This window comes from Enhydra lutris, unplaced genomic scaffold (assembly GCF_002288905.1).
Source record: "Enhydra lutris kenyoni isolate GAN:26980312 unplaced genomic scaffold, ASM228890v2 scaffoldscaffold5, whole genome shotgun sequence".
Lineage (NCBI taxonomy): Eukaryota > Metazoa > Chordata > Mammalia > Carnivora > Mustelidae > Enhydra > Enhydra lutris.
The window spans coordinates 33752835-33780812 of record NW_019154089.1 but is presented as its reverse complement, the minus strand read 5'-3'; the positions used below and the strand labels follow the sequence as shown (position 1 = coordinate 33780812).

Here is a 27978-nt window from a genome sequence, read left to right as displayed (position 1 = left end):
TCTCTGCTCAGCAGGGAGCCTGCTTCCCCCTCTCTCTCTGCCTGCCTCTCTGCCTACTTGTGACTTGTGATCTCTCTCTCTCTCTCTCTGTCAAATAAATAAATAAAATCTTTTTTTAAAAGATCTGGGGGGAAAAAATCTGTACTTACATTTATTTTGTAAATGTCTTCAAGTTCCCACTGTATCAAAAGATTGATAAATACATGTGCACTTAGGTGTTTTAAACTAAAAGAAAATACCTGTGATGAATCATTTTTTGTGATTCTCCTTTTTAACCATCATTCTCAAGTAATCTAATTGCAGTCCCTATGGCATCAGATAAAAGGGCTTCTACTGTAATTACTACTTGAGTTAAGTGCTATGAAGGGGACAAACTAAATGCTGTGACAGAGAACAGTGGGTAATCTGCTTGGGGTGATCCTTGAAAGATGGAAAGAAGCCAGCCAAGCAGAAGTGGGAGAGAGTCCTCCATACATGGTGCAGCATTGGGGAGGCCTTGGTACACCTGAGGAGCTGAAGCAAATGATGCGGGACAGGGAAATGATGAATAAAGTTGTTCAGGTCAGCAGGACTCAGACTATGCCTGACACTGAGAGATCATGCAATGGGCTTTCGACTTTATTCAAAGCATTGAGAAACCTTGGAGGGTCCCAGAGCCTTGGCATTAGGACAGAATCCCGATTTCTGAAGAACATTCTGGCTGCTTGTGAAGAACAGAAGAGGGTGGGGAAAGAAGTGGGCCAAGTGGAGGCCTGGATAAAGGAACTGATACAATATAATGAGCAACATTGTGAATGGTGACAGAGGCCAAGGTGGTAGTGCAGACAGAAAGTGAGGGAGGGAGGTATATGACATCTCTGGAAGGACTTACATCCATGTTTTCTTTAGTCAGCCAATTAGTATGACCAAACTCACAGCCAACTTTTGAGAGGGATTTGTGATCTGATGGGAAAAACACTCTACCTGAATTCATGCCACATGAGTTTCTCTTTCTAGTTTGGTATTTACTGACTGTGCTATTCAGAGCAAGCCTCTCAACCCTTGGAAGTTCATGCGGATAAAACGAATAATAAAATCCTGTCCAGCCTACCTCTTATTTGGTTGTGTAACTAGAATAAAATGATAGTTTACATGTTTACTGCACTTTAAAGTGAATTTAGAACTTTGGTAAAGTCACAGAGGTAAGGCAGTTACTACTGCCTTCACTCCACATGTGAGCAAACCAACCAACAGTTACTGAGCATCTACTCTATCAAGACGAGGGCTAGTCTCTGAGACTTTAAGAAACAAATTAGACCCACATCTGACCTGCTGTAAATAAGCTCAAAGTCTGATGAAGAAGACAAGAAAATGCTAAATTATGCAATATCAAGATAAGTACTAAGAAAGTGCATTAAAAATGCAAAAGGAGAACGTAATTTTGTTCTGGGATGGTTAGAAGGCTGCCCCCTGGACTCTCCATCTAAGTGGGGTCTTGAAGGATGTGTAGAAGTTTTCCAAGTGTCCAGGGGCATTTTTGAGGAATGTGTGCTTAGGGACGGACACCTGGAAGGAAGTGGTGTGCTGCGTTCATCAGCATGCTTGGGTCTCCACTGTTTGATGGACCATCAGTAATGAGGCTGGAGGGCTGAATGAGGGCCAGTGAGGCTCTCCCACATGGAGTCCTGTGGGCGCATTATGCCAAAGCAGGAAAGCTAGTATATGAGCTGCATGCTCATGCTTTCCTCAAACGCTCACAACAGCTCCACATATTGGTACCTGTGCCTTCTACTCCTTCCTTCCTCACTTTCTGTTTTCCCCAGCATTAGCTTGTATCTCAGCTTTTTCCACACACCCACTCCTAGAACTCTTCATGTTAATGGAGACATACAAAGAGAACACCCCAGGATAGTGAGAAATGCTTGTATTCTCAGAATTCCTTCCAGAATTCAAGCAGGCTGGACTGGTTTTGGGCAGCAGCTCTCTCATCCTGCGTTTTGAGAAACCTTACGAAGTGATTTGAATTTTGTTACAAAGGGAACTCAGTACCAGGAGTGGGGGGTGAGCATCTCTGCAGAGAAGCAGCGGGGAGAGTCTCGGTTGGTGGATTGTCTAGGAGACCTGCGTTCCACTCCCTAGGCTAGACAGCGGGCTTTGGGCCTCGCCTCTCCCGTCTGGAAAATGAGAAGAACACTTGTGGAAGTGGAAGAGTGTTCGAGCTCACTGAGTCTCCTATCTCTTACGAATGAGGAAATGAACTCCAAAGAGGGGAAATAACTCGCCTAAGGTCATGTAGAGAACCATCAGCAGGCTTGGTCTGCCATTTATTCATTCATTTATTCATTCCATTCACCAAATGTGTTTTAGGGCCTCCCACATGCCAGGCACTGTGTAGATGCCAGGACTGTAGTGGGAGAGAAAACAGTCACAATCACTGCCCTATTGGGGGATAGGAAATTACACAGATAAACCAAAGATGAAACCGGATAATCAAAGACAGAGATGATGGAAATAAGGTCCTGGCGTAGAGAGTGCAAAGGCAGGACGTATATTTTAGAGAACATGGAGACATGAGGAATGAGAAGCCGGCATTTAAAGAGGGAAGAGCTTCTTATGGGAGAACAGCATGTGCAAAAGCCCTAAGGCAAGGAAGTTTGGACTGTCTCGAGAGGTAAGAGAAAGAGCAATGTGAGGCTGAGGCCGTGGGGGCATGGCCTGGGAGCAGAGGCAGGATAATGGATGGGCAGGGGGCCGAGCCTGCAGCCTTAGATTTCAAGTACTCTGATTGGTAGACTTTTGATGATTGGTCACATCCCTGCTGGAAAGGAAAGGCATGTTTATGTTCCTAGCAACGTTCTATTACTGGTTGAGCATTTGTTTTAAATGAGGTATTCCCAGCATGCTTCACTGAGACCACGGATTAGAAGAACAGAAGAAGAAGAAAAAAAAAGATTAAGCTTTTCTGTATCCAACTCTCCGTGGGGTTAGTGTTCAGCTCCAGAAATCAGCCGAGGGCAGAGGTCAGGAGTAAATTCAGGTATCAGACAAGGTGAGCTTTGGTTTCTGGTGGTGTCATGTAATTTTGAGATCTGGAACTGCTCGTCTTCTCTAGCCTCATTTTATCCCTCCTTCTTATCCTTTCTCCTCCTCAGTGGGTATACCCTCGCTGGAAAATGAGTTCCACTGATTTTACAGCCCCCTTGGGCAGTCATCTGCAGATTTTGGTAAAACCTTGCCTTGATTGACGGGTGCCAATCAGGCTCATCGGTGAGCATTACACTGCAGGCTTGCTGCTTGGCTTAGAAAAGCCCATTTATATGCATGATTTTCATAGGAAAAGAATAACAAATAAGAAATAATTTTTTTTTCTCCTACTCACCCAGGAAACAGAATCAAGATAGCCAAAGGGGGAGTCTGGCCTCACCTCATGAATGATTTACCTGGTGTGCCTTATAGTCATGGTTCATTCAGGAACCAGCAGAAGTTGATTCATGATGTGGGGACAGAGGACGTGTGGGGCAGCAAGTGGGCCAAAGGCAGGGAAAGCTCTGATGCTCGTTTTTACCACAACCCCTTCCCTTTGGTTAATGTCTCTGTTTTTATTCAGTTTGCTCTGGCTGGTTAGTGTGCCCGTTCCCAAAGGCTGCACAGAGACAGAACTAAGTAAATGGAGTCCTACCTGGACTCCTCAGTGAACCCCACCTACCCCCAAATGAGGCTGAGTAAGCACTCACCCCAGCCCTGGACTGCAACCTTCTCCTCAGCCCTTGAACCCAATCCAAAAATACGCCCTGCCTGACTTTATTTTCGAATCTAACTCTAACCTTGTCCAAGTAGAGCCTTCACTGCAACCCCTCACCCAGTACTCCTGACTAAAACCCTGCACATAGCTGAGTCTTGGCCTTGAAGGATCCAGCTACCATGTTGTGAAACCTCTGGTACATACCCAGTTTTTATTTTTTTATTAATATATAATGTATTATTTGTTGCAGGGGTACAGGTCTGTAATTCATCAGTCTTATACAATTCACAGCACTCACCATAGCACATACCCTCCCCAATGTCCATCACCCAGCTGCCCTATCCTCCCACCTCCCTCCACTCCAGCAACCCTCAGTTTGTTACCTGAGATTAAGAGTCTCTTATGGTCTGTCTCCCTCTCTGATTTCATCCCATTTCATTTTTTTCCTCTCTTCCCCTATGATCCTCTGCCTTGTTTCTCAAATTCCACATATCAGCAAGATCATATGATAATCATCTTTCTCTGATTGACTTATTTCACTTAGCACAATACCCTCTAGTTCCATCCAAGTCATTGCAATGGCAAAATTTTGATGGCTGCATAATATTCCACTGTTTGTATGTGTATGTGTATGTGTGTATATATGTGTATATACATCTTTATCCATTCATCTCATAACCAGTTTTAAAAAAAAACAACAACAACTCTCAAAGTTCCTGCCCTCTCAGGGTTGGGGTCACTCCTATCTCAGAGTCATCCGTAGCTGTAAGGCGGCATTACAGCCTTCTCTAGACCAAAGCCAGCACACAGGAGAGGAAGCCTACAGGTCAGAACCAGCCCACCTACTTGCCATATTGCTGCGGCATGTTGACCCTTAAGTTGGAGTCTGTGAGCTTTGAGGCCCCACTGGGTCTTGTACAGAAGCCAGCAAGCAGTGGCCTTGAGTCCACTGGGACCTCATTGACTGACTCTGACCCTCTCCTGGCTCCTGTCCTCTGCCACCTCCACAGTCACCACAGAAGAACCACAAGGTGTGGAAAAGGAAGGTGGGTGGTCACCAATTTCTGTCATCCTCAGCTGCACGATCCTCGGTTCCTCATTTGTACATGGGCTCAAGGGTCATCATTCCTGCCCTATTTACCCTGCTAGGTATTCACAAGAGAAAATGGATGCAAGGGGCGCCTGGGTGGCTCAGTGGCTTGGAGCCTCTGCCTTAGGCTCAGGTCATGATCCCAGGGTCCTGGGATAGAGCCCCGCATCGGGCTCTCTGCTCAGCAGGGAGCCTGCTTCCCCCTCTCTCTGCCTGCCTCTCTGCCTACTTGTGATCTCTGTCAAATAAATAAATAAAATCTTAAAAAAAAAAAGAAAGAAAATGGATGCAAGAGATTTGAGAATTCTGTACTACACTATGAGTTATTCTTATCTCTCCCCAGATTTTGCCAGCATCTCATCCTACTTGCTATCCAGTAGCAGAAAAGCGTAGAGTAGGAGCTGGCACACCACAACCCACAGGCCAAATCTAGCCCATGGTCTGTATTTGTAAATAAGGTTTTATGCTGTAATAAAAGCTTGTTTACATTTACATTACACTCAGCCTGTTTACATTTTGTCTTCAGCTGCTTCCTTTGCTACAAAAACTGCGTGGATTAGGTGCAACAGAGGTCACGTAGCCCACAAAGCCCAAGATATTTATTGTTTGGCCCTTTGCAGAAAAAGTTTGCTGATACCTGGCAGAGAGGGTCAGGGCAATGGCTCTGAAGTTGGAATGCCTGCGTTTGGATTCTGAATCTTCTACTTCATGGCTGTATGACCTTGGGAAAATGGTTTAGCCTTAGTCTTCTCTCTCTAAAATGGGACAATAATGATATCCCTCATCCATACTATCAAATTAGTAGTAAATGAGTAATTCACACAAAACACTTAGCCTGGTGCTTGGCACATAGTGAGAGCTCGGCGTTGGCTGGAATATCATCCAGGGAATGAAAGCTCTGCTTTGAGTTGTCAGACCTTTGGGGGACAGAAGAGCATAGCTCAAGGCACAGGCCATGGAGTGCAACAGACCTGGGTTCATATCCCGGCTCTTTCACTTACCGCATGAGTGATTTGTAGAAGATTAATTAATCTCCCTGAACTTCAGTGTCCTCATGCATGAAACAGAGGGAAAAATTACTAGGATGCTGTGGGGAATGAATGATAAAATGCAGGTGAATGCTTAGAACAGAATTGGACATGGAGTAAACAATCAGCAAGTGGCATAACTATAACAATAAGAAGAAAAATAGTATTTTTCCCAAGTCGTGCCAGCCACCCAGGATAGATAGGTGGTGGGAAGTTTCCGGTATGCTGACATTATGTGAGGTAGGAGGCTCTACCTGGTAGATAGTGATCTAGAGGTAGAGGGTGACCGGTGATACACTTGACATCAGGTTTTGCGTCCGAAGGACATGTAAATTAAGAGATTAAGATGGAGTTGGTCACACAGCTATCTATTAGGAGGCTTCTCTCTGCCCAAAGGCCCTCAAGACCAAGCACCTTTTTAGTACTAATAATCTATGATCCTATGACTGTTCTTGGACTAAGTGATGGGTCAAGGAGGAGAGCACACATATCTGTGTGTGTCATTATGGGGAATATCTCTGAAAGAGCCTCTTCCCTTAACACTGCTTGGCTACACAGTATTGCTAAGCAGTTTGCTATGCAGGGTGAAAATGTCCTCATTTTTAATTCATTTGCTATCCTAAGGGTTGAGTTATGTAATGGGATGTAAACCTTTTTGCCTAGGGAGCACTGGCTAAAGAGACTGGGTGTTGTGGGTGGGATACATAAAGATTGGCTTGGTTCCAGATGCCCGCCTAAGCACAGCTCTCATGCTCTGTTGGCCTAAGATAACAGAAAGTGACAAAGTTTGGTGGGCTGAAGTGTGGCAGTGGGAAGGGGGTATTATATATCCTACGAGCTCAAGTTTGCTAGACGGTCAGCCTAATATAAAAGACTGTGAGACAAGTAACATCGCCAAGCATTTATATGAATGCCATAGACCCAACACTATATAGGGTACTGCTCATTGTACCTATCAATGAAGGAGGGCCTCTACCTTCAAGGGAATTTATAATTCAATGGTGGGTGAAAACATACAGTCAGTTGATAATATGAAAGAAAAACAGTGAGTCAACCAATGCAAGTAAATGGTCAAGAATAGTATCAATTGATTAATATAGGTAAATGACTGACATTTACACATTTCATTTACTTATGTACCAAAAATATTGTGTAGTCATTGTGTGACCACCTAAGGATTGTGAAGAATAACAGGAGCTTTATGAGGGCAGAAGTATCATCTGTCTTATCCACCACTCTATTTAGAAAACAGGTAACTGTGATTGAATTTTATATAGCTCCTCACTTAACCTTGGTGTTTAGATGTATATGACATTTATGGAGCTCCTAACATAGTCTTAGACTTTGACTTATAAAATACCAGCAAATAGAAATTTAATAGACATCTGTTGGTCTCATATGCCCACCATCCATCTCCTCTCTGTTCACAACACCTTCATTTCCCTTTTTTTTTTTTTTTTTTTTTTTTTGTTTCTTTTGCTTTTTGTTTTTCCTTTTTGGTTTTAGCTGTGGGTCCATCACATCCTCACAGCAAACTTCTTTTTATCTTACATTAGCCTGTGTTGACTTCTGTTCTTACAATCAAAGAACTTAAAGTAATAAAGCATGAGAGATAGATAAAAAATTGATAAGAGGCACAAATTTTTATCAGCATTTAAAAGAAGGATAGAGACCTTTAGATGATAGCTAGGAATGGGGAAGCATAAGAGTTACACGGAGGAGGTAGCATTTGAGCTAAATCTTTAAAGAAGGGGAAAGGTTTAGAGAGGAAAAAGGCAGGAGGCAGGAAGGCTTTTCAGGGTAGAGCAAGAGCATGGATGAATGGCCCAGAATCTGAAGCCAGCCTAGAAACATCCGAGAACAGCAGTACCTGTACGAGAGCCCAGTGAACTCACTGGTTATCCACTGAGGTCCCATCACACCTAAGTCAGAAGCTGTTCCTTTTCCCATTTTCCACTGAGTCAGAACCACCTTAGCCTCCCCTCTGTCTCTCCTCCACTGAGTTGAGCTTCAAGATGTTAGAACCGAAAGGTCTGGTAAGATCAGATAGTACTGACCTTCTCAGACTGAGGTGATGCTCTAGAGCTTTGCAGGTACCCAAGTCACACACGAGGTACCATAATCCTTGGAGAAGCATTAAGTTTACTCAGAGAGTTGTAGGATTTTTTAAGATTTTATTTATTTATTTCAGAGAGAGAGAAAGCACAAAAAGGGGGAGGGTCAGAGAGAGAAGCAGACTCCCCACTGAGCAGGGAGACTGATGTGGGACTTGATCTGGGACTCCAGGATCATGACCCGAGCCAAAAGCAGTCGCTTAACCAACTGAGTCACCCAGGCGCCCTGCAGGATGTTTCTCTTCACGCTCGTCTCTGCTGCTTTCCTCCTTTCTTCTGTGCCACATCCACATTGGCCTTCTTTCTGTTTCTAAAGCTCACCAATCTCTTCCTGAGCCTTGATAAGAGCCTTTGTATTTTGGGTCCATTTTTCCTTCTGAAACCGTTTCCCTGGCCCTTTGTCTGTCCAGCTCCTTCTTCTGGTCCACTTCTCAGAGAGAGGGTCTCCCTGACCATCTTAAAGTTGCCCTGCCAGTGGCTCTCACATTTCATGCCATTTTCTTCATAACATTTACTTTGTCCAAAGTGATCTTAACTTATTTATATCGTTTCTCCCATTCTGTAGAACTGAAGCTTCATTTTTTTTATTATGTTCAGTTAGCCACTGTATAGTACATCGTTAGTTTTTGATGTAGTGTTCAATGATTCATTAGTTGAGTATAACACCCAGTGCTCATCACAACACATTCTCTCCTGAATACCCATCACCTGGCTACCCCCTCCCCACCCGCTTCTGTAACCCTCAGCTTGTTTCCCAGAGTCCATAGTCTCTCATGGTTCATCTCCCTCTCTGATTTCTCCCCCTTCAGTTCTCCCTTCCTTCCCCTATGGTCCTCTGTGCTATTGCTTATATTCCACATGTGAGTGACACCATATGATAATTATCTTTCCCTGCTTGACTTATTTCACTTAGCATAATCCCCTCCAGTTCCATCCATGTTGATGCAAATAGTGGGTGTTCATCCTTTCTGATAGCTGAGTAATATATGGTCCACTGCATATATGGACCACATCTTCTTTATCCATTCATCTGCTGAAGGTCATCTCGGCTCCGTCCACAGTTTGGCTATTGTGGACATTGCTGCTATGAACATTGGGGTGCGTGTGCCCCTTCTTTTCACTACATATGTAGCTTCATGATAGCCGGGCCTTGTCTTCTTATCGAGTGTTGTATCCCCCAGGTACCATCTTGCTGCCTACCATGTACAACATGCTCAGTAAACATTTATTGGATGGATGGATGGTGGAAAGATAGAAGAAAGATGGGGAGAAAGAAGAGCATATTCCCATCTGTAGAACTACACATCTCCAACAAGTATCAAAGTTTTATTAGAAGTCTTTTACCAAACGAACAAAGAAAAGAAACAAACCAAAGTTTGAGGAACACTGATTTAGTGTGAACTCTATGGCTCACATGGAGAAACTGCACCCAGGCAGGGAAAGGGGCTTATTCCTGGTCCCAGATTTGCTTTTTCCACAGATAACTTTTCCAAAACCGTATCAGACAACTGAAGAGTCAGTCTGTTTGTCCTGTCCCCTGTCCCAGTTTCATATGTCAGCCACAAGATGGGTCTAATTCTAGGACCAGGGGGCCCAGCCTTTACTAATTCTTATCCTCATATACAGTGACACATCTCATTGGCTGTCAGTGCCTGGTAATTAACACTCGGGTTTCCTAATGAATATACCCATCTGAGCAGGGGAGGATGGCTCCTCTTCTGCATCTCCCATTGCTGCCATGTCCCAATTGGGCTCCAGGGCCAGCATGAAGACAGGCTCCAGGAAGCTGAGATGAATCCAAAGTCAAAGTAAAAGATTCAACTTCTCCAGGCCTGGCAAGGCCCTTGGCAATGTGGTGTCTACCACCCTCCAACTCTGCACCACATCCCTACCCCAGTCATACTGGCTTTTCTGGGGTTTCTCTAAGGTCCCCTCCTCTCTCTCACCTCTTTGGATAAACTAGTTCCTCACCCTGGATACTGACACAAGGCACTGAGTACCATACCTTGCCGGTCATAAGTGCTCAGGAAACACTGGCTATAATAGTTGTTATGACCATTTTTTCTGTGGTTGAGCCCATTACTACTCTTTCAAAATAGCCTTATCTCCCCTTTATGTAAAACTTTGTGAATTCCTGTGCCTGGTCCATGAAGGCAGAAAGCACGCCTGTCTCGTATCATCACTGTATCCCAATTTTCTGGGAATATTAGTTTCTGGTGCTCAATAAAGATTTATTGAATTTGGCAAATGAGTGATAACTTTTATCTAGTAAATAACAGGCAAGCTCTGGACATGTCTCAGAATCCTAAAGAACTGTGATGTTGTTTAGAGGGGATGGGGACAATTTAGATCTATTATGGTAATTCACAGCACAGCAGTATTAGATCTTGGGTGTAAGACAGTATAAGGGGATGGAGGGGCATTCTTACTCTCCTCTGAGTGACGGAAATAAAACACATTTGACATCAGGAGATTAGAGTCCAGTCAGGATTACCACTCCCACCAATAAAGATAGAATTATTCAGGGAGGAGGATGAATATCTAAAGGTCCCCCACCCTGCTACACATACTTTCTATCTCCCTCCCCACAAAGGAAACTGTCCTATCATCTCATTATCCACTATTTACAATGAGACTGCCACATTTCCAGGGACGGAAGCCAGGAGCCAAGGAGAAATGTCGGTGTGAGAAGCCTTACATGAAGTGACAATGAAAAGGAGTTGCTGATACAGGAGTTCCCTCCCTGGGAGAGAACTGTCAGGGCGATGCCCAGGGCTGGGGGATTTATTGATACTAAGTGGATGGTGCCATAAGCAGGACTGATTATCAGAGGTTTGAGTGAACCAAGAATGGACTCAGGCAACCCGCACTGCGCATGGGTTTCCCTGCCCTTGCCTGTCCTGCCCTCCTACCTCTCCAGGAGGGAATTCCTAGCCTCGTTTTTAACTTGCTCTGACTGTTGGACACATTCTGCTACTGAATCTCCTGGAGGCAGAGACCTTGGAATCTGACACTCTGGCCGGGTTCCCTGAACACACTGTGTCTTCTCTCTTTGCCAGGTCTTTGCGATGGCTGTACTTTTTACCTGAAATTTTATTTATATATGTATATATATACATATATAAATACATATATATATATTTTTTAATTTGGATATAGTTGACACACACTGTTACATTATTTTTAGGTGTGCAACACAGTGATTCAACTTCCCTGTACGTTCTGCTATCTTACCACAAGTGTAGCTGCCATCTGTCACCCCACAACGCTGCTACAATGCCAGTGACTAGTCCCTATGCTGTGCCTTCCCTCCCCAAATGCCCTTCATGTGCGTGCAATGGCACCATGCCCCCTCTCCCGGCCACATCTCACTTATCTGTCAGTGTCCACACTGGCACGTCCTCTTGGGAGCCTTCTTTGAGGTCCCCACAGGCCAGAGTTAGGTGTTCCTGCCTTAGGCTTGAACTCATCCCTGTCATAGCTCTAATACTGAAGTGTTACTGCCTACTGAGTTGTCCGGCTCTCCCGCGGTCAAGGTCACAGTCCTTGAGATCAGGGCTTATCCTGTACACCAGTGCCTCTCCACTGCCTAGAGGGCAGGGGATGTTAGACGTCCTGTGTTAGATGGATAGAGGGATGGACAGACAGAGAGCAGAGATAGGTATATATGCTTTTCCTGATTCCCAGACTTGACAGAGGATGCATTGAGCACATCACCCAATTCTGTTTCATTTTAATATCCATAGACCCTAGTACAGTAATGCACCTTTATCTATGTCAGAGGAAGGCGGTGTGATATGAAAGGATTTTCTAGAAACTGAAGCTGACCCAGGTACCACGAGTTTTTATTTACCAAACTTTCTGGGGAGGAAGGGGCAGCACATCACAGAGGTGAAGAGCTCAAGGCCTGTGATCAGACCGGCGGAGCTCAGATCTCAGCTGGGCCTTGTACCAGTCCTGGGCCTCGCTTTCCCTGTTGTAACCTACCTCCTAGGAGGAAGGAAGTCAACACAAGGGAATGTCCTCATAAGTGCTCAAATGTCAGCTCCTTGTTATTACTGTCGGAGGCATTTTACACACTACTGCTGTCTTGAGCAGAGAGCACCACACGCCATCTAGCCTACTCTGATTCAAGAACAGAGTGAGTCTGAGAGACAGCAGTGCCCCGCAAAAGTCTGATGCTGCTTCTGAAGGTGACACTTCTTCCTCCTGCTTACTGAATGTGACCGTGCAGTCCCCATCTCCAGCCCCCTTTCCGATCTGCCTCTCTCACCTACTCTCTGCCACGTAACCAACCCATACAGCAGGTTAAAAGTGCATTTTACAGAAAACTCAGTACCACGGATGCATCTAGATTTAGTGCTAGGAGTCTGCTATAATCAGATCCAAGAACTGAGAGCCTATACCTGCGCCTGGGGGTTGCCAAAAGTTTGACCAGCAAATGACTATAGTATTGTCCATCGGTAAACATGTTTGAGTGAATCAGAATAGAATCCAAGATGTTGGAGCCTGAAGGGATGTTACATATTACAGAGTTCAAACCCTCATGTTACAGATGGGAAAACTGAAGCCCAAGGAATCCGTGGATTTGCTCAAGGTCACATAACTGCTGCGTTACAATAAAACCAAAAAGAATCCTCTGGGTCTTCTGGCGTCTAGTTTAGTACTTTTTTTTTTTTTCTTACAAGACCACCTTGTCTCTTCTGATTGAATATTTACTATGACAGATTCAAAGAAATGCCCTATAACTACTAAATGTATTTCTCAGTATTTAACCAATGACTGCATTCTCCACAGGACTTCAGCTACAGAGTGCCTGTCTGTCTCTCTCTCTCAATCTTTCTCTCTCTCTCTGTCTCTATATGTCTCTCTACCTATCTCTCTGTCTCTGTCTCTGCATGTCTCTCTACCTATCTCTCTGTCCGTCTCCATCTCTCTCCATCTCTCTCTCTCTCTCTCTCTCTCTCTCTCTGTGGTTGCTCCTACTTGGTCAAAATGAGAAGACACTTAAAGGTCTGATGCCAAGCAATCCTGAGGGTCAGGATCCACTCAAGTAAATCCAGACCAAGCTACCTCCAAGCCATGCTCTTTTAGGGAGCAGTGGGTAATGTACCCTTCTAGCCTTAGAGGATAAAGCACTCGGTTCAGGGAAGGTTAATTTGAGAAGGGAAAATAGGGAGATCATTTGAGAGGGAAAAATTCCCAGCCTCTCACGTGTCTAAGGATTTGATCATGTGCACCAACTCCTATTTCTAACACCTCCATCTCCCCCTTTCCTCCTTTGCTTCTAAATTCTAACAAGAAACACCAGCCATGAGGGCCCCAGAGGCCCAGCTAAAGGTGTGAAACCAAGTGGATGACGTGAGGGAATTGATCTGGATATAAGAGTCATATCCCACAGGATAATATTTTACTGCAGCAGAGGGAGAAGAAATCCTAAAAATACCGTACAGAGCATATTATAATATTTTAACGGGATTATGTGCTCCCTCTACATACTTCACTCACTAAGATGGATTGTGCTTTTTGACAAATCTATATTTAACATAGGGAGAATAATATACAATGTATGCTTCCTGGTGGAGAAATCCATATTTATGGAAATCTTGATTCTGACAATTAAAATAGATATTAAAAGACAGGGCCTATTGTCTGCTGTGAACAGATAGACCATCCTCATTAGGGTGAAAGAGAAAATAGTCTGAGTGCGAAAGGATAAACAGCTACTTTAGAGGAGTAGGAGGTCCAGGATGACCCAGTAGTCATCTCTGTTTGGGTCCAGCTCCCCTGCATACCCTAAGTCACAGGGACCGTCTTATCAAGCATTTATCATCCATTCACTCAACAAATACTCACAAAGCCCTTCCACATCCCAGGCTCTATGCTGGCTTTGGGGCACAAGTGAGACCCCTGTTTTCAGGGATTAACACTGACCCAGGCAGCCACAGAAATAAATAATTGACAAGAGGAAATGATTTCAGATAATAAGAAAGTCTGAAAAATAAGATAGGGTGCTGTGACAGAGAGGCAGGTATAGGGAGGCTGGAGTCACTACTGAGAAGGGTGATGAAGGAAGGCCCTTCAAGGGAATAAAATTTGAGCTGAGATACAACAGCAGAAAAGGAGTGATGCAATGAACACTGGGTATTATACGCAACCGATGAATTACTGAACTCTGCATCTGAAACTAATGATGTCCTATGTGTTGGCTAATAGAATTCAAATTTTAAAAAAGGAAAAAAGAAAAGAAAAAAGGAGTGATCTTTGGAAACAGGGAAGGGAAGAGCCTGCAGGTGGAGGAAGGGAGCAGCTGTTGCAGAGTCTCAGGGCAGAGCGAGCTCAGAGCCCCAAAGAACAGCTAGCTACCAAGAGCTCAGAGCCCTGGAGAACAGCTAGCTACCAAGGCCCATGTGGCCAGAGCAGGGAGCAAGGAGAGGGGTGTGAGGTGGGATGGGTCCGAGGAGCTGGGTATTTGGGCTCTGAATTATGGTCAGATGCATCCTACGTGCAGTGAGAAATCTCAAAACTATGGAGAGCTTTTGCACAAGGAAGGGAAATTGTGTTTTGTTGTCTTATTTTGTTTTTGCTTTTGTTAATTAAAAAGATCCCTCTTGCTTCAGGGTGGAGAAGGGATTCTACCGCTCAAAACCATATGCCATAAGCCTAGAGTCTGTGAGAACCACCTACAGATACCAGGAGGGGGGTATGGAGTGGATTAAGAGCAGTCATTTCATGAGGTTCTGGTCTCAAAAAGTCATCAGTCAGTGGACTGGGGATCTAGAGAGGTCATGCAGGTATGCAAGCATGTGTTCATGAACCAGCCCAGTTTCCTGTAGACAGTTTGCTGGTTTCAGTGAGAATCAAGCAGATGACTTGCACAGTTCAGCTGCAGTCTTTAAGAGATGGATTTTTAAGCCCGTTAGCTCTAGGGACTGAATGGGAACTGAGACTCACAACAGACAACTGAGTACTGGCGCTTAGTTGCATTCTTTCGTGCAGCACAGCCCAGAGGATCTTCAATAACATGTTAAAAGTATTCTCCAACAAAGGATCCTGGGGATGTACAGACTCGACAAAATCTGGGTTAAAGTTGAACAGGATTCCTCACAACCTTTTATGTAACCAGTGTGTAGTATGAAACTCCAAGATGCAGGCAAGGTATACACCATTTCCCAGATCTATTTGGCCAAAGAGGTCTTTTCTTTTTTAAGGAGCATTTTGCGGGACTAATGTTTCATGTGACACATTTTAGTGATGCTTATACAGGGTAATGTGAGACCCCCCCCCCACCATACACGGCAACACAAGGTCATGGAAGCAGGTGATGTGCTTAACAGAACAGAAGATCTAAGAGTACTAGCTTTCTTCAACTCAAAAAAAAACAAAAAACAACAACAACAAAAAAACCTGGTAATACCAAAGTCACAGGGTTGTGATGAGAACTGAATAGTCTAATATATGTGAAAGGACTGCAAAGCACCTGAAAATACTGTTACTGTGATGAAAAAGACTCGTCTCACCATCCATATGAGCAGGGTAATTTCAGGCTTTGGATATGGCTGTAGGGTTGGTCACCTACTTTACTGGGACAACGACAATGAACCCTCATCCAGTATCACATATAAAAGATTAGTTTAATAGCTAACTGACCTGGGGTTTGGCCCTATGACTTTGGTTTTTTAATATTATATTCTAACCAACATGTAATAAACCATAAACCAGGATTGGTAACTACACTGGGATCTTACAAAATGGCTCCCTTGGGGATATTTACACAGCTGAACTATTATTATGTCTGATACCCTGGGGGACCTGAAAGATCAGCTTGCGGGATGTACAAACACTAGGTGAACATCGGCAGAGAAATGTACACCAAAAGCTAAGGGTAGACTGAGAAAATCAACACTTATTTTCTAACGATGTACCAGCAGCAAGCTGGCAGACCTCCTTCTTCCTGTAACAACTTTTAATGCTTCACCTTAAAGTGATGGGCAGTATCATGGAAAGATGACTGGATTGGGGTTCAGGTGTCTACCCAATTCAGATATGCCCTAGCTGTGCCATCATAGACATGTTCATTAATTTCCTGAGCCTTAGTTTCTCCCTTTAAACAATGACTCACTCGGGGCGCCTGGGTGGCTCAGTGGGTTAAGCCTCTGCCTCTGGCTCAGGTCATGATCTCAGGGTCCTGGGATTGAGCCCCGCATCAGGCTCTCTGCTCAGCGGGGAGCCTGCTTTCCCCTCTCTCTCTGCGTACTTGTGATCTCTCTGTCAGGTAAATAAATAAAATCTTAAAAAAAAAAAAGACTCACTCATCACTCTTCTACATTAAGAAGATCGAGCACAGAGGGCGCCTGGGTGGCTCAGTGGGTTAGGGCCTCTGCTTTCGGCTCGGGTCATGATCCCAGAGTCCAGGGATCAAGCCCCGGGTCAGGCTCTCTGCTCAGCAGGGAGCCTGCTTTTCCCATTCTCTCTCTCTCTCTGCCTGCCTCTCTGCCTACTTGTGATCTCTGTCTGTCAAATAAATAAATAAGATCTTTAAAAAAAAACTATAAAAAAAGGTCGTGCACAGATAAAGTAAGAGAACATATAAAAATGATTTGTGTATTTTTATAATTGGTAAGCATGATAACATCTGGCATGGAATTAGCACCTCCTAAACATTAGATCAGACAGATGGATGGGTGAGTGGGATGCACAGATAGGTGAAATGGATGGACAGTTGGATTAGACTGCTAAGTTGGAAGGATGGATGGCTATGGTGGTTGGATGGGCAGATGGCCAGATGATAGATGGATGGAAGGACGTTGAGTAGGGATGGATGAACTAATGGATGGATTCGTTTTGGAGCCATCTGCCAGTTTCCTTGTAGCATCTTCTATTAATCCTTCTCTTCTCCTCCTCTAGTCTGTTCCCAGTTCTCCAAAGGAGTCTACGCCATCTTTGGGTTTTATGAACGGAGAACTGTCAACATGCTGACCTCCTTCTGTGGGGCCCTCCATGTCTGCTTCATTACACCAAGCTTTCCCGTTGACACCTCCAATCAGTTTGTCCTTCAGCTGCGCCCTGAGCTGCAGGATGCTCTTATCAGCATCATCGACCATTACAAGTGGCAGAAATTTGTCTACATTTATGATGCCGACCGGGGTAAGCCAAGGGTTAGGGGAGGGAGACTGTTGAGAGATGGAGAGAAAATTGCCAGCAGGAAGGAGAATGATGCCTCCCTGCTTCATTGAAAAGCATGGGGGAGTGTTCCAGAAATGCTCTATTTCTATGGTCTGATTTCTCAGTGGCTAATCTCCAACTCACAGTGTGGAAACACATCCTTTGAGAGAATAATCCTCTAAACACACCATGTCACTCTGCAGTTCACCAAGCTTCCATGGCTCCTGAGTCCAGACTCAAAGCCCAAGGGCCTCCTTTGAATGGCTCATGGCTCACGGTGTAGTTGTCAGGAGCACAGACTCTAGAGTCAGGTGGACCTGGATCTAAATTCTATGTCTTGTCCTCTCCAGCTGTTTGTCTTTGGGCAAGTTCTTTCTGCCTCAGTTTGACCATTTATGTTGAGGCTAAGATTTTCTATGCCTTCATTACCTCATCTCTATAATAACATAAACCTAATTTCTGCCTCCTGAGGTTTCTGTGAGGATTAAATGAGGTGACTAGAAAGTTCCTGTCAGTGCATGGGACATTAAATGCTCACGTATGTTAGCTATCATCATCACCATCATCATCACGCCTCCCAGGCCCTTCTAATTGTGCTTCCACTTACATTTCGAATTTTACATCACATTTTCCTAATGTTTCCTTTGATTTTTACTTCTCTGCATCTTTCCTCATGCTGTTCCTCTTTTCCGGAATGAACTTGCTTTCCCAAATCTATATATGTGAATCCTTCCTTTCTTTTGCATCCTGCTCAAATGCTGCTTTCTCAATCCCCTAATCCTGAAATGGCAACTATCCTCTTTTTTCCAATGCCTGTGGTGGTTGTACTGTACGCTCCTACCTTTTCCTTGAATACTAAATAGTCATCAGAAATTAGTCATTATTAGTATAAATAAATAAATGGATTATGCAAAGTCTGGAAACTGAGGCAGAAGGGTTTTGCCCTGAGTGAAAGGAAGGTTTCACTTGCAAGAAGGCCTAGAAGACTTTCGAGTAGGAAGCTTGTGAGATCAATTTTTGGGCGCAGTGTGAAACAGCCATTACTCAATGAGGAAGAACCAGCAGGAGAGACCAGAAACCCTCTGCTTTCTTCAATCCACCTCCTTACTGTGAGGATCTCCCTCTCAAACAGCAGCCACTGTGAGGATTATACCCATAGAAGGGCTTTTTCAGGACAGCTTTACAGCATGCTAAAGCTTGTGGCCTGGAAGTGTCAAACCTACTTCCCAGAATCCAGAAAAAAAAAAAAATGTAACTTTGATTATGGAGAATCATTTCTGGGGTTGGCAGAAACACCCAGGCTCTTAAAGGACTCTGTCTCAGAAATCTGAGCTCAGAGCTCTGCCATTTGCTAGCTACATGACCTTGGGCCAATGACTAAATCTCTCAGAGCCTCAATTTTCATATCTGTGGTGCAATGGGGATAATAATGTTATGTACTTCATAGGATTAAGTAAATTGAAAACAAGAAAGCTAGTAGAATAGTGCCAGACACATAGTAAACTTTCAGTCAGTGTGAGGTGTACGCCACACCAAATAGCTTGCACTGGCAAAGAAACAAAGGTAAGAAGGCACACTTCTTCAAAGAAGACATGTAATGGCCAACAGACACATGAAAAAAATGCTCCACATCACTTGGCATCAGGGATATACAAATCAATACCACAATGAGATACCACCTCACACCAGTCAAAATGGCTAAAATTAACAAGACAGGGAACAGCAAGTGTTGGTAAAGAAGTGGAGAAAGGGGAACCCTCTTACACTGTTGGTGGGAATGTAAGCTGGTACAGCCACTCTGGAAAACAGTATGGAGGTTCCTCAAGGATTTAAAAATAGAACTAACAGAACTATCCTACAACCCAACAATTGCACTACTGGGTCTTTACCTGCACCCCAATGTTCATAGCGGCAACATCCACAATAGCCAAACTGTGGAAGGAGCCAAGATGTCCTTCAACAGACGAATGATGGTTAAAGAAGATGGGGTTCCTATATACAATGGAATATGACTCAGCCATCAGAAAGGATGAATACCCACCATTTACATCAACATAGATGGAACTGGAGGGTATTATGCTAAGTGAAATAAGTCAATCAGAAAAAAGCAATTATCATACGGTTTCACTCATATGTGGAATAAAAGTAATAGCACAGAGGATCTTAGGGGAAGGGAGGGAAACTGAAGGGGAAGAAGTCAGAGAGGGAGACAAACTATGAGAGACTCTTGACTCCAGGAAATAGACTGAGGGTTGCAGAAAAGGAGGTGGGTAAGGGGATGGTGTAACTGGGTGATTGGCATTAAGGATGGTACGTGATGTGATGAGAACTGGGTGTTATGCATGACTAATTAATCATTACACACATCAAAAACTAATGATGTACTATATATTGGCTAACTGAATTTAAATAAATTTTTAAAAAAGAAAAAAAAGGCATAACAGCATCAATCTAGAGATGATTCTTGAGGTCAGGCATCATACTGGTCACTGTGGGAGGGATGAGCAGGGTTACAAGGAGACAAATGATATATGTACAAAAGACTGATTAATAATGCACGAGTGAAGCCACCACCTGAAGTAGGCAGAAAAATGACCTCCATCTTCCCCCCAGAGAGGTCTCTGCTCTGAGAATTTGGGGAACCTATAAATGTGTTATATTCAATGGCAAGAGGGATTAAGGTTACAGATAGAATATACATTGCTAATCTACTGACCTTGGAGAGATTAACTTGGATTACTTATTTGGACCCAATGTAATCACAAGCATTCTTAAATGTGGAAGGTGGAGGCAGAAGAGTCAGTGTCAGAGGGTGATGTGTGAAAGACTTGACCGGTTACTGCTGGTTTTGAAGGCGGAAGGGGCCATAAACCAAGAAATGTGAGCAGTCTCTAGAAGGTGGAAAGGCAACAAAATCTTCTCCCCTAGAACCTCCCAGGAGCAATACAGCCCCACCAACACATTGATTTTAGTTCAAGGAGATTCATTTCGAACTGACCTGTGGCAGTATAAGATGAAACATGTGTGTTGTTTTAGACCAATGAGTTTGTGGTGATTTGTTACTGCAGCAGGAGGAAACCGAGACACCATTTATGTCTCAAAGATGAAGCAAAGCTGTATTGAGTAATGGGGTCCTCTATCATTTAACTATAAATCAGAAGAGAATCATTTAATTCAATCCACAGTGATTGAACACCTACTATGTACGAGGCAAAGTATTGGGTACCAAACATTCATGAATTTGACAGTTACTAGGTGTCAGTTTGGCACATTTAATAAGCAGCTACTAAATGCCCCGTAATATTTATAAAACTCTTGCCATGTATCAGACATTCTTATTTAATCCTCGTGACACAACGACGTAGGCATTAGTAACACCACCATTTTACCATTAAAGAAACTGAAGTTTGAAGAAGTTAAGTAGTCTGTACAAGGTCACTTAACCAATATATTGTAGCATCAGGATTTGAGCCTTTGGTTATATTTTTAATCACTAACACTACTGTCTGCTAAGTTTTAGAAGCAGAAGGACAGAAGAGACTCACTGCCTGCCTTCAGTGAGCTCTGACTTGCACGGTGGGAAAAAGCTGAGCTGAGCTTGGTGGAGGAGCTGGTGTGTGGTGTGACGAGGGAGGTGGGTGCCGAGTGGAGGCGGGTGGTATCTGTGTATCCTGATGGCCACTTCTCCAACTTACCGATTTCCAGGTCTGTCCGTCCTGCAGAAAGTCCTGGACACAGCTGCTGAGAAGAACTGGCAGGTAACAGCGGTCAACATTTTGACCACCACAGAGGAAGGATACCGGATGCTCTTTCAGGACCTGGAAAAGAAAAAGGAGCGGCTTGTGGTGGTGGACTGTGAATCAGAACGCCTCAATGCCATCTTGGGCCAGGTAGCACGTGCAGCAAAGGCTCAGACTGGGTGAGGGGAGTGGTTCAAGAGCAAGCTGGACAGCCTTTTGCCCACAGAGAGAGCACTTGACGATATCGGAAGGTGACTTCTTCCCCACCTTCTGTAATTTATACATTTTAGTTCTGAATTTTTATAAAATAGCACAAACAATGGGAGACTGGACCTAGAGCTTCCCATGGTTCTCAGATCAGCTGACCAAAAACTGACCTCCAGGGTTTCCCTCTACGCTGAAAAAGCAGATTGCACTGCATTTTAGAGTCTGTGAAGCACTGTCACATGGGGAACACAGACCGCTAGAGCCAGATTCCTAGGTTCAGCTCTGGGTTCTGTCACTCACTGGTCTGGCAGTCGGCATCTCATCCATCCGGCCCACTGCCCTGGTTTGAGTGCAGGGATACAGCAGGCACCTCTCTGCTCTTTCCTTGAATACACTCATGTGTCTGAGAAATCCACCGATTGTACATTCTGTGAAAGGGCACTGTGACCCCGATAGTTTTTAGCCAGGACTCTAAGCCATGGTTCTTCCCATTCTCAGAATGAGAGTACATACCCACTACACAAGCAGCAGGCCCTTCTTGATCTCTTGTCTTTTTGATAAACTTACACTTGTGTATCCAGGTGAACTAGCAGGAAAGTAGATTTGGCGATCATTCTCTAACAGGGCTGTATAATTACAGATGGTAGTTTTAGGCACTTGACAATGTGACAAAGCTTGTTGATGGCCTTTCAAGACCCTGGGATCCCCATCAGGAATTTCGCCACTAACTCGGCAACTACGCAGAGGCCTCAGCAACAGAATGGGAGATTCTGAAAATCGATTGTTTAAGGCATTACGTATGTGTTTTACTCCACTAAGTATGGATCTGGTCTCCCCTCTTGGAAAGAGAATCCAGGGGCGCCTGGGGGCTCAGTGGGTTAAGCCTCTGCCTTCAGCTCAGGTCATGATCTCAGGGTCCTGGGATCAAGCCCTGCATCGGGCTCTCCACTCAGCAGGGAGCCTGCTTCCCCCTCTCTCTCTTCCTGCTTCTCTGCCTACTTGTGATCTCTCTCTCTGTGTCAAATAAATAAATAAAATCTTAAAAAAGAGAGAGAGAGAGAAACCAGCAAAAATTTTTCCATGAGATGGGCATTCTCTGGGCTGGACTCAAGGGATTTGAATGCTAGTTAAACAAGGCAGTATCAGGTAATGGTTAAACACAGAGACCCTGCAGCCAGAGTAGCTGCAAGTTAAACCCCAGCTCTAGTCTTTACTAAACCATAACCTTGGCCAGGTTTTTCATCTTTCTATGTCTCAGATTCCTGATCTGTGAAATGGGCATAGTAATAATACAGCTTTCTTCAGAGGGCTCCTGTGAGAGTTAGAAGAATCTATTCATGTAAAGCAGTTAGAACAGAACCTGTTCCACAGAAAGTGATCTATATAATAAGCCTTTGCCCAGTTCTGCTATTTCTAGCACCACCTAGTATTACCTTCTTGAGTCACTTCCTTCTTTGGGCATAAGTGTCCTCATCTATAAAATAGGAATGATGGCTTCTGTTCTACAGAGCTGAGAAAAAGACTGGATGAGATAGCAGTTGGAAAAAGTACTGAATGATAATTAGATATTCTTAATAGACTGATGATTTGTCCTTTGTTGTTCTGTAATAAAGACGGTAGCCAGTGCTACCATTTTCTGAGCACCTGCCATGTACCAGACACCATGCCAAGTCCTTCCCATGCATCATGCTACCTCATCTTCATGTCTACTCTAAAAAACCACTTCTATCACTTCCCCTAATTTATAAATGAAGAAACAAGGGACTGTACTTGCCTGGGAATTCACAGCTAGCGTGTAAGAAAAGCAGGAAGTCAAAGTCATCTTAGTCTGGCTCCGGAGCCCAACCTTCCCCAAAATGTAACTTTTCAGTCTCTGCTGTCTCTAGCCACCTCCTCTGCCAAAAGACAAACTTATGTTTTGCAAGGAAGTGACTTGTTTGTATGGGCATTTTAGATGGTATTATATTAACTCTTTTAACTATTGGATTCTTCTATTCTGAAAAGCAAGGCCAAAGAGCTGCATGGATCTTACAGATCACTTGATTTACCACCTGCATTCACAATTTACGGGTGGGATAACTGATGGTCCCATTGGCTGATTTGCCTTCAATTCAGATAACTAGTTGGTAACAGTGATGGGTCTCGAATTTACATCTAATGGCTTAGAGTCTGACATCTTGACATCATTCTAAACAATTGAACACTTCAACTGGGATCTTTTCAGTCTAATACAAACATCCTGCCTGACCTAAGGAGGAAGACAGTGATTCTCAATTCCAGGTATGGAATTGCCTATCTCTGTCTCCAGTCCCCCAATCAGAACACTGGCATTATGAGGACAAGGATTTTTGGTTTATGTTCTTCTTTGTGGTATCCACAGTGCCTTGAACAGTGCTGGGTACCTTGTAGGTATTCAATAAATATTTTCTGAGTGCCTGGAAAGAACAGGAAATCAATGAAGGCTCTAGGAAAGATCCCAAATGTGAGATAGGTCTGAATATGTACAGGTAGTCATTGGCTGGATAAGAGCCATTAAGCTGGAAAGAAGGGCATGGAGGGCAGCCCAGAGGGCATGTGAGGGCTGGGGTTCATAGACTGACCTAGCAAGGCAGGTAGAAGATGCTACATGTCTACTGGGAGACAGTGACAGTCACATGATTGAATCTATTCTTGGAAACCGCTCTAAAGAGTTTGGGGTTTATTCCACAGACAGTGGAGTCAGTAAAGGTTTGTGAGCAAGGAATAGGGTTATTAGAATATAATGCTTTGTCAATATATTAGACAGCAAATTATATAGTACAGTCATTAAGTTCAGAATGAGTTAGAGATGAGAGAGACCAGGATTAGGCTATCACCCTGCTTTACTGCCTTCATAGTGATTCCCACTTGCTGAAATCTGGCTCATTTATCTGTTTATATATTTACCATCTGTCTCCCTACTAAAACGTCAGTTCAGTTTAGGGAGGGCACAAGGACCCTGCCTCACAGGGTCCCCAGCATACTGCACACAGCACACAGCACAGTGCTCAGCATATCATCCCAGTTCAGTAAGTATCTGCTGGCTGCATTAATGAATCAGAAAAGGTTTTACAGAGTAGCCGGGATTTGAGCTCAGCCATAAAGGTTATGAATAATTAGGGAGAATGGGAAAGGACATTCCAGACACAAAGATTATGAATTAAGGCAGTCCAGTGGAAATGAGCTTTGAAAGAATAGGGTGAGCAAGGCTACGGGGCTCCACGTGAAATTGTACATTGCCTTTATAACACCCCTCTCAGTTTGTAACCCGGGGGCATTTACCTCTCCATCTAGTGTGGGTCTTACCGCAGTAAAGTGGGACCCCAGGGAGGCAAGGACCATTTATGTCTCCGTTCCCACTCTATCCACAGCATAGTGCTTGGTACAGAATAAGCACTTAATTAATGTTTGTGAAAGGAGGGAAGAGAGGGCAGTGGATTGGTAGGTGAAAAGAATGGGTGGGAAAGTTGGCGTTATGTTGAACCATAAGCAACTGCTAATTTTTATCAACCCAAAGTCATCAATTGTCATCTGTTTCTTATGTTTCAATCTGTAATTTTATCTTGCAGAGACTATTCTTATCCATTGCCTAAATGTGGCAGGTTTTGAAAGATCTCTTATTTGCTATTTTGTGTTTATTAGAAGCTGGATAGGTTTTTGGTAAAGGTGTCTTATTATTGAAAGGACAGCAAACCGTTTGACAAGAAGATGGAAAAGTAATGAAGAATTATTAATAAAACTATCATCCCAATAGTATTTGAGCTCCGTGGCCTGGAATTTCACAATCTAACCACTGTTTCAGAACATGCATTGTGTGTGCTTGCATTTAATTATTCCCTACATAAAAAAAATATGTGAGCTGCTATGCACATACATCCAATTAAGTAGATGTCTAAATGTGGATTTTAATAACCTTGAAAATTTATTCAGTTAGACAAGAAGCCCAAGTGCTTCTCATATGTTTTATGCCTTCTTGTAAGAGTGCAGGAGAGGCACTGAGCAGAATGTACTAACCCCAATTTCATGATTAAAAAATGAAGAAATAGATCAAGTTAACTTGTAGCTGAGCTAGGGCTATGCTCTTAGCTGTTCCTTGGGTGGCGTGTCTGGCTGCCTGAGCAAACCCCTGGATAATTCATCCCACAAATATTTTTCCTGCCCACAGTGATTACAAAAGTCTGCACAATGAGGATGGAGGAGCTTTGGGGGACCCTAGCTCTTACTGATTAATCATAATTGGGTTACATGCAAAGACTCACAACAGTCAGGTTCCTGTCTTGGCACTGCTGCAGGATCTGGGCAAGTCATTTCCTCTCTCTAGGCCTTAACTTCCCATCTGTACAGTGGAAGACTGGACCATCTGATCCAACTTCCAGGTTAAACTGGTTAAACCCAGTTAATTCCTGGGTATCTAACTAGTTTAGGGAAGAAGTCACAATATTCAGGGAAAGAAGGAACTGGATCTGAATATGGTTTATGCAAGGAGTTGAAGGTCAAGAACCTACCCATCTGACCATCCACTCACATCCATCCATCTATCCATCCATCCATCCATCCATCCATCCATCCAAGCAGCAGGTCATGTCATGACAGTGGCCGTGAATTCAACACAGCTTCAGAATCACACAAGAAAAGAATCTCCATCCTGGGAAAGGCTTTATGGATGAAGAAGTGAAATGAGCATTTCATCTGAATTGGGTGGGGGGGCGGGGGGTTATGATAACACTCCTCTACATGTAGTATCAGACAAAACTGATTTCAAATCCTGCATCTGCCACTTAATAACTGGGTAACCTTAGGGAGCTTATTTAATCTCTCCACGCCATTTAATCTCTCCTCATCGTCATAAAATGAGGGTATCCATAATGCCACCAATACTGTACTTGGAATACTTAAGATAGAACAGGACACACTGTAAGCACTCGTTGTTAGTTGCTACTATCATTGCCACTGTAGCTTTAATTGCAAATCTGATTGATGAGTCCCTTCCCGTTGTGTTTTGTAGATCATAAAGCTGGAGAAGAACGGCATCGGCTACCACTACATTCTTGCAAATCTGGTGAGTACCATGCACTGCTGTTCAGCTTATGCACCACTGCAAATACAGGCCCTACCTTGCTTCTGCGGCCCCCAGCTAATGGGAACTGCCTGGGTGGGAGGGGCAACTCAGAGCTGCAATACTAAGCTTGCCTGTTCTCCTCCACATCCCCATTTGTCAAACCATGGCACACTGTGGTAACCCTCTCATCTTCCTTAGAAGAGAGGGTCATCACAAGGCAGGTTGAATCATCTCTGCCCCTTGACAGTAAGGACAAAACCGGCCCATCTTTGAAGAGATACAAGGTGTTTCCACCCCACTGTTTTTGACCCTCTATTTTGACACCAGTCGCAGTTTTACTGTTACTAAGTACAAACACTGGAATCACAATGATACTGGTATTGACAGCTCTTTAACCAGAAAGCAGTTTTACAACATGAACAATATTATGTCAATTTAGTTTTTACTCACTTTTCTATGTGGTATAAATTAACCCTGTCTTCTTAAAAAATTTTGTTTTCATTTTAATGTATTCTAGCTCTTTTTATTGGACACAATCATTTTCAGGGTTGTGAAGATTTGACTCATCAAATAATTTTTATTCATATTAAAATTTTACCTAATAACATGTGCCATTAGGAGTCTTCTTTTGTGGCCATAATTCGTGGCAATTCTATTTTTCCAGGGTCATGTTTTGACCATATACCTTTTTTATCATGAAGTTTGATTCTTCCAGAATTTTATCCAAAGCTAAATGTAATTTTATCTTGCCGTTAGTCCCACTGTTTACATTTTTTAAAGATCCTCATGGTGATGTAATTCACATACCATACTGTTCATCCACATAAAGTGTCCAATTCATTGCTTTTTAATATAGTCACAGAATTATGAAACCGTCCCCACAATCTAACTTTGGAATTTTTTCGTCATCCCAAAAAAGAAACCCCATACCCAGCAGCACTCACTCCCCATTGCTCTCTAAACTCCTGCCCCCAGCCCGAGGTAACTAGCAATCTACTTCGTAAGTATTTGCCTATTCTGGACACTGCATGGAGGCAGAATCATACAATCTGTGCTCCTTTGTGACTGGCTTCTTTCACTTAGCATCATGTTTTCAAAGTTCCTCCATACTGTAGCACGCATGGTACTTTACTCCTTTTCATTGCCAAATAATATTCTCTTCTATGGTTATACTGCATTTTGTTTATCCGTTCATTGGTGGATGAACATTTGGGTGGTTTTTGCTCTTTACCTATTATAAATAAGCTGCTATGAACATTTAGGTACATACCTTTCTCTTGAGTACAAACCTAGGAGTGGAATTGCTGGGTTATAGGCTCACTCTGTGTTTAACATCTTGAAGAAATGTAAAATTACTTTCCAAAGTGGTTATATCTCCCAACAAATCAATAATAAGTTTTTATATGGATTAAAATATTTTAATCAATAACACATTTTGTCAGTGTGACAGTGTGGGCAGTTAACGGTTTTCCCCAATGGTAGCTTTTTCTACAAAGTGTGCTTGTTATCCTGGCTTGTCTTTATAATTTTATTTGCATGAAAATGTGATTTTTAAATTTTTATTTATAACATTTTTATTTTATTTTATTTTTATTTTATTTAAAATTTTTATTTATAACAAAGTGTATCATGTTAGTTTCAGGCATGTTATTTGGTGTCGATTGTTTTTATGAGTAACATTAATAATTAATGGAATTAAAAATTGCTCTTTTCTACTTATTTTTGGAACAAAGGTCATTAGTAAAACAATAGTCTACTAGGTCTGGCTGTATGTAAAGGTCAAAATTGTAAGATCGAAACAAGGGACCAAACATCCTGTCTAATCCTTAATTCCTA

The 27978-nt window shown here is 43.3% G+C and overlaps 1 protein-coding gene across 3 annotated transcripts in view; it reads left to right on the top strand.

Moving 5' to 3' along the window:
- The window catches only part of LOC111140968 (glutamate ionotropic receptor AMPA type subunit 1), a 304242-nt gene that overhangs the window by 136921 nt on the left and 139343 nt on the right, over positions 1-27978 (top strand). For 2 of the 3 annotated variants that reach the window (XM_022493249.1, XM_022493250.1), the window contains exons 3-5: positions 16861-17100; positions 20824-21008; positions 26089-26142. In XM_022493249.1, coding sequence (XP_022348957.1) covers positions 16861-17100; positions 20824-21008; positions 26089-26142 — 479 coding nt within the window. The remainder of the gene's footprint in view (positions 1-16860; positions 17101-20823; positions 21009-26088; positions 26143-27978) is intronic. The other variant, XM_022493251.1, reaches the window with a different exon arrangement.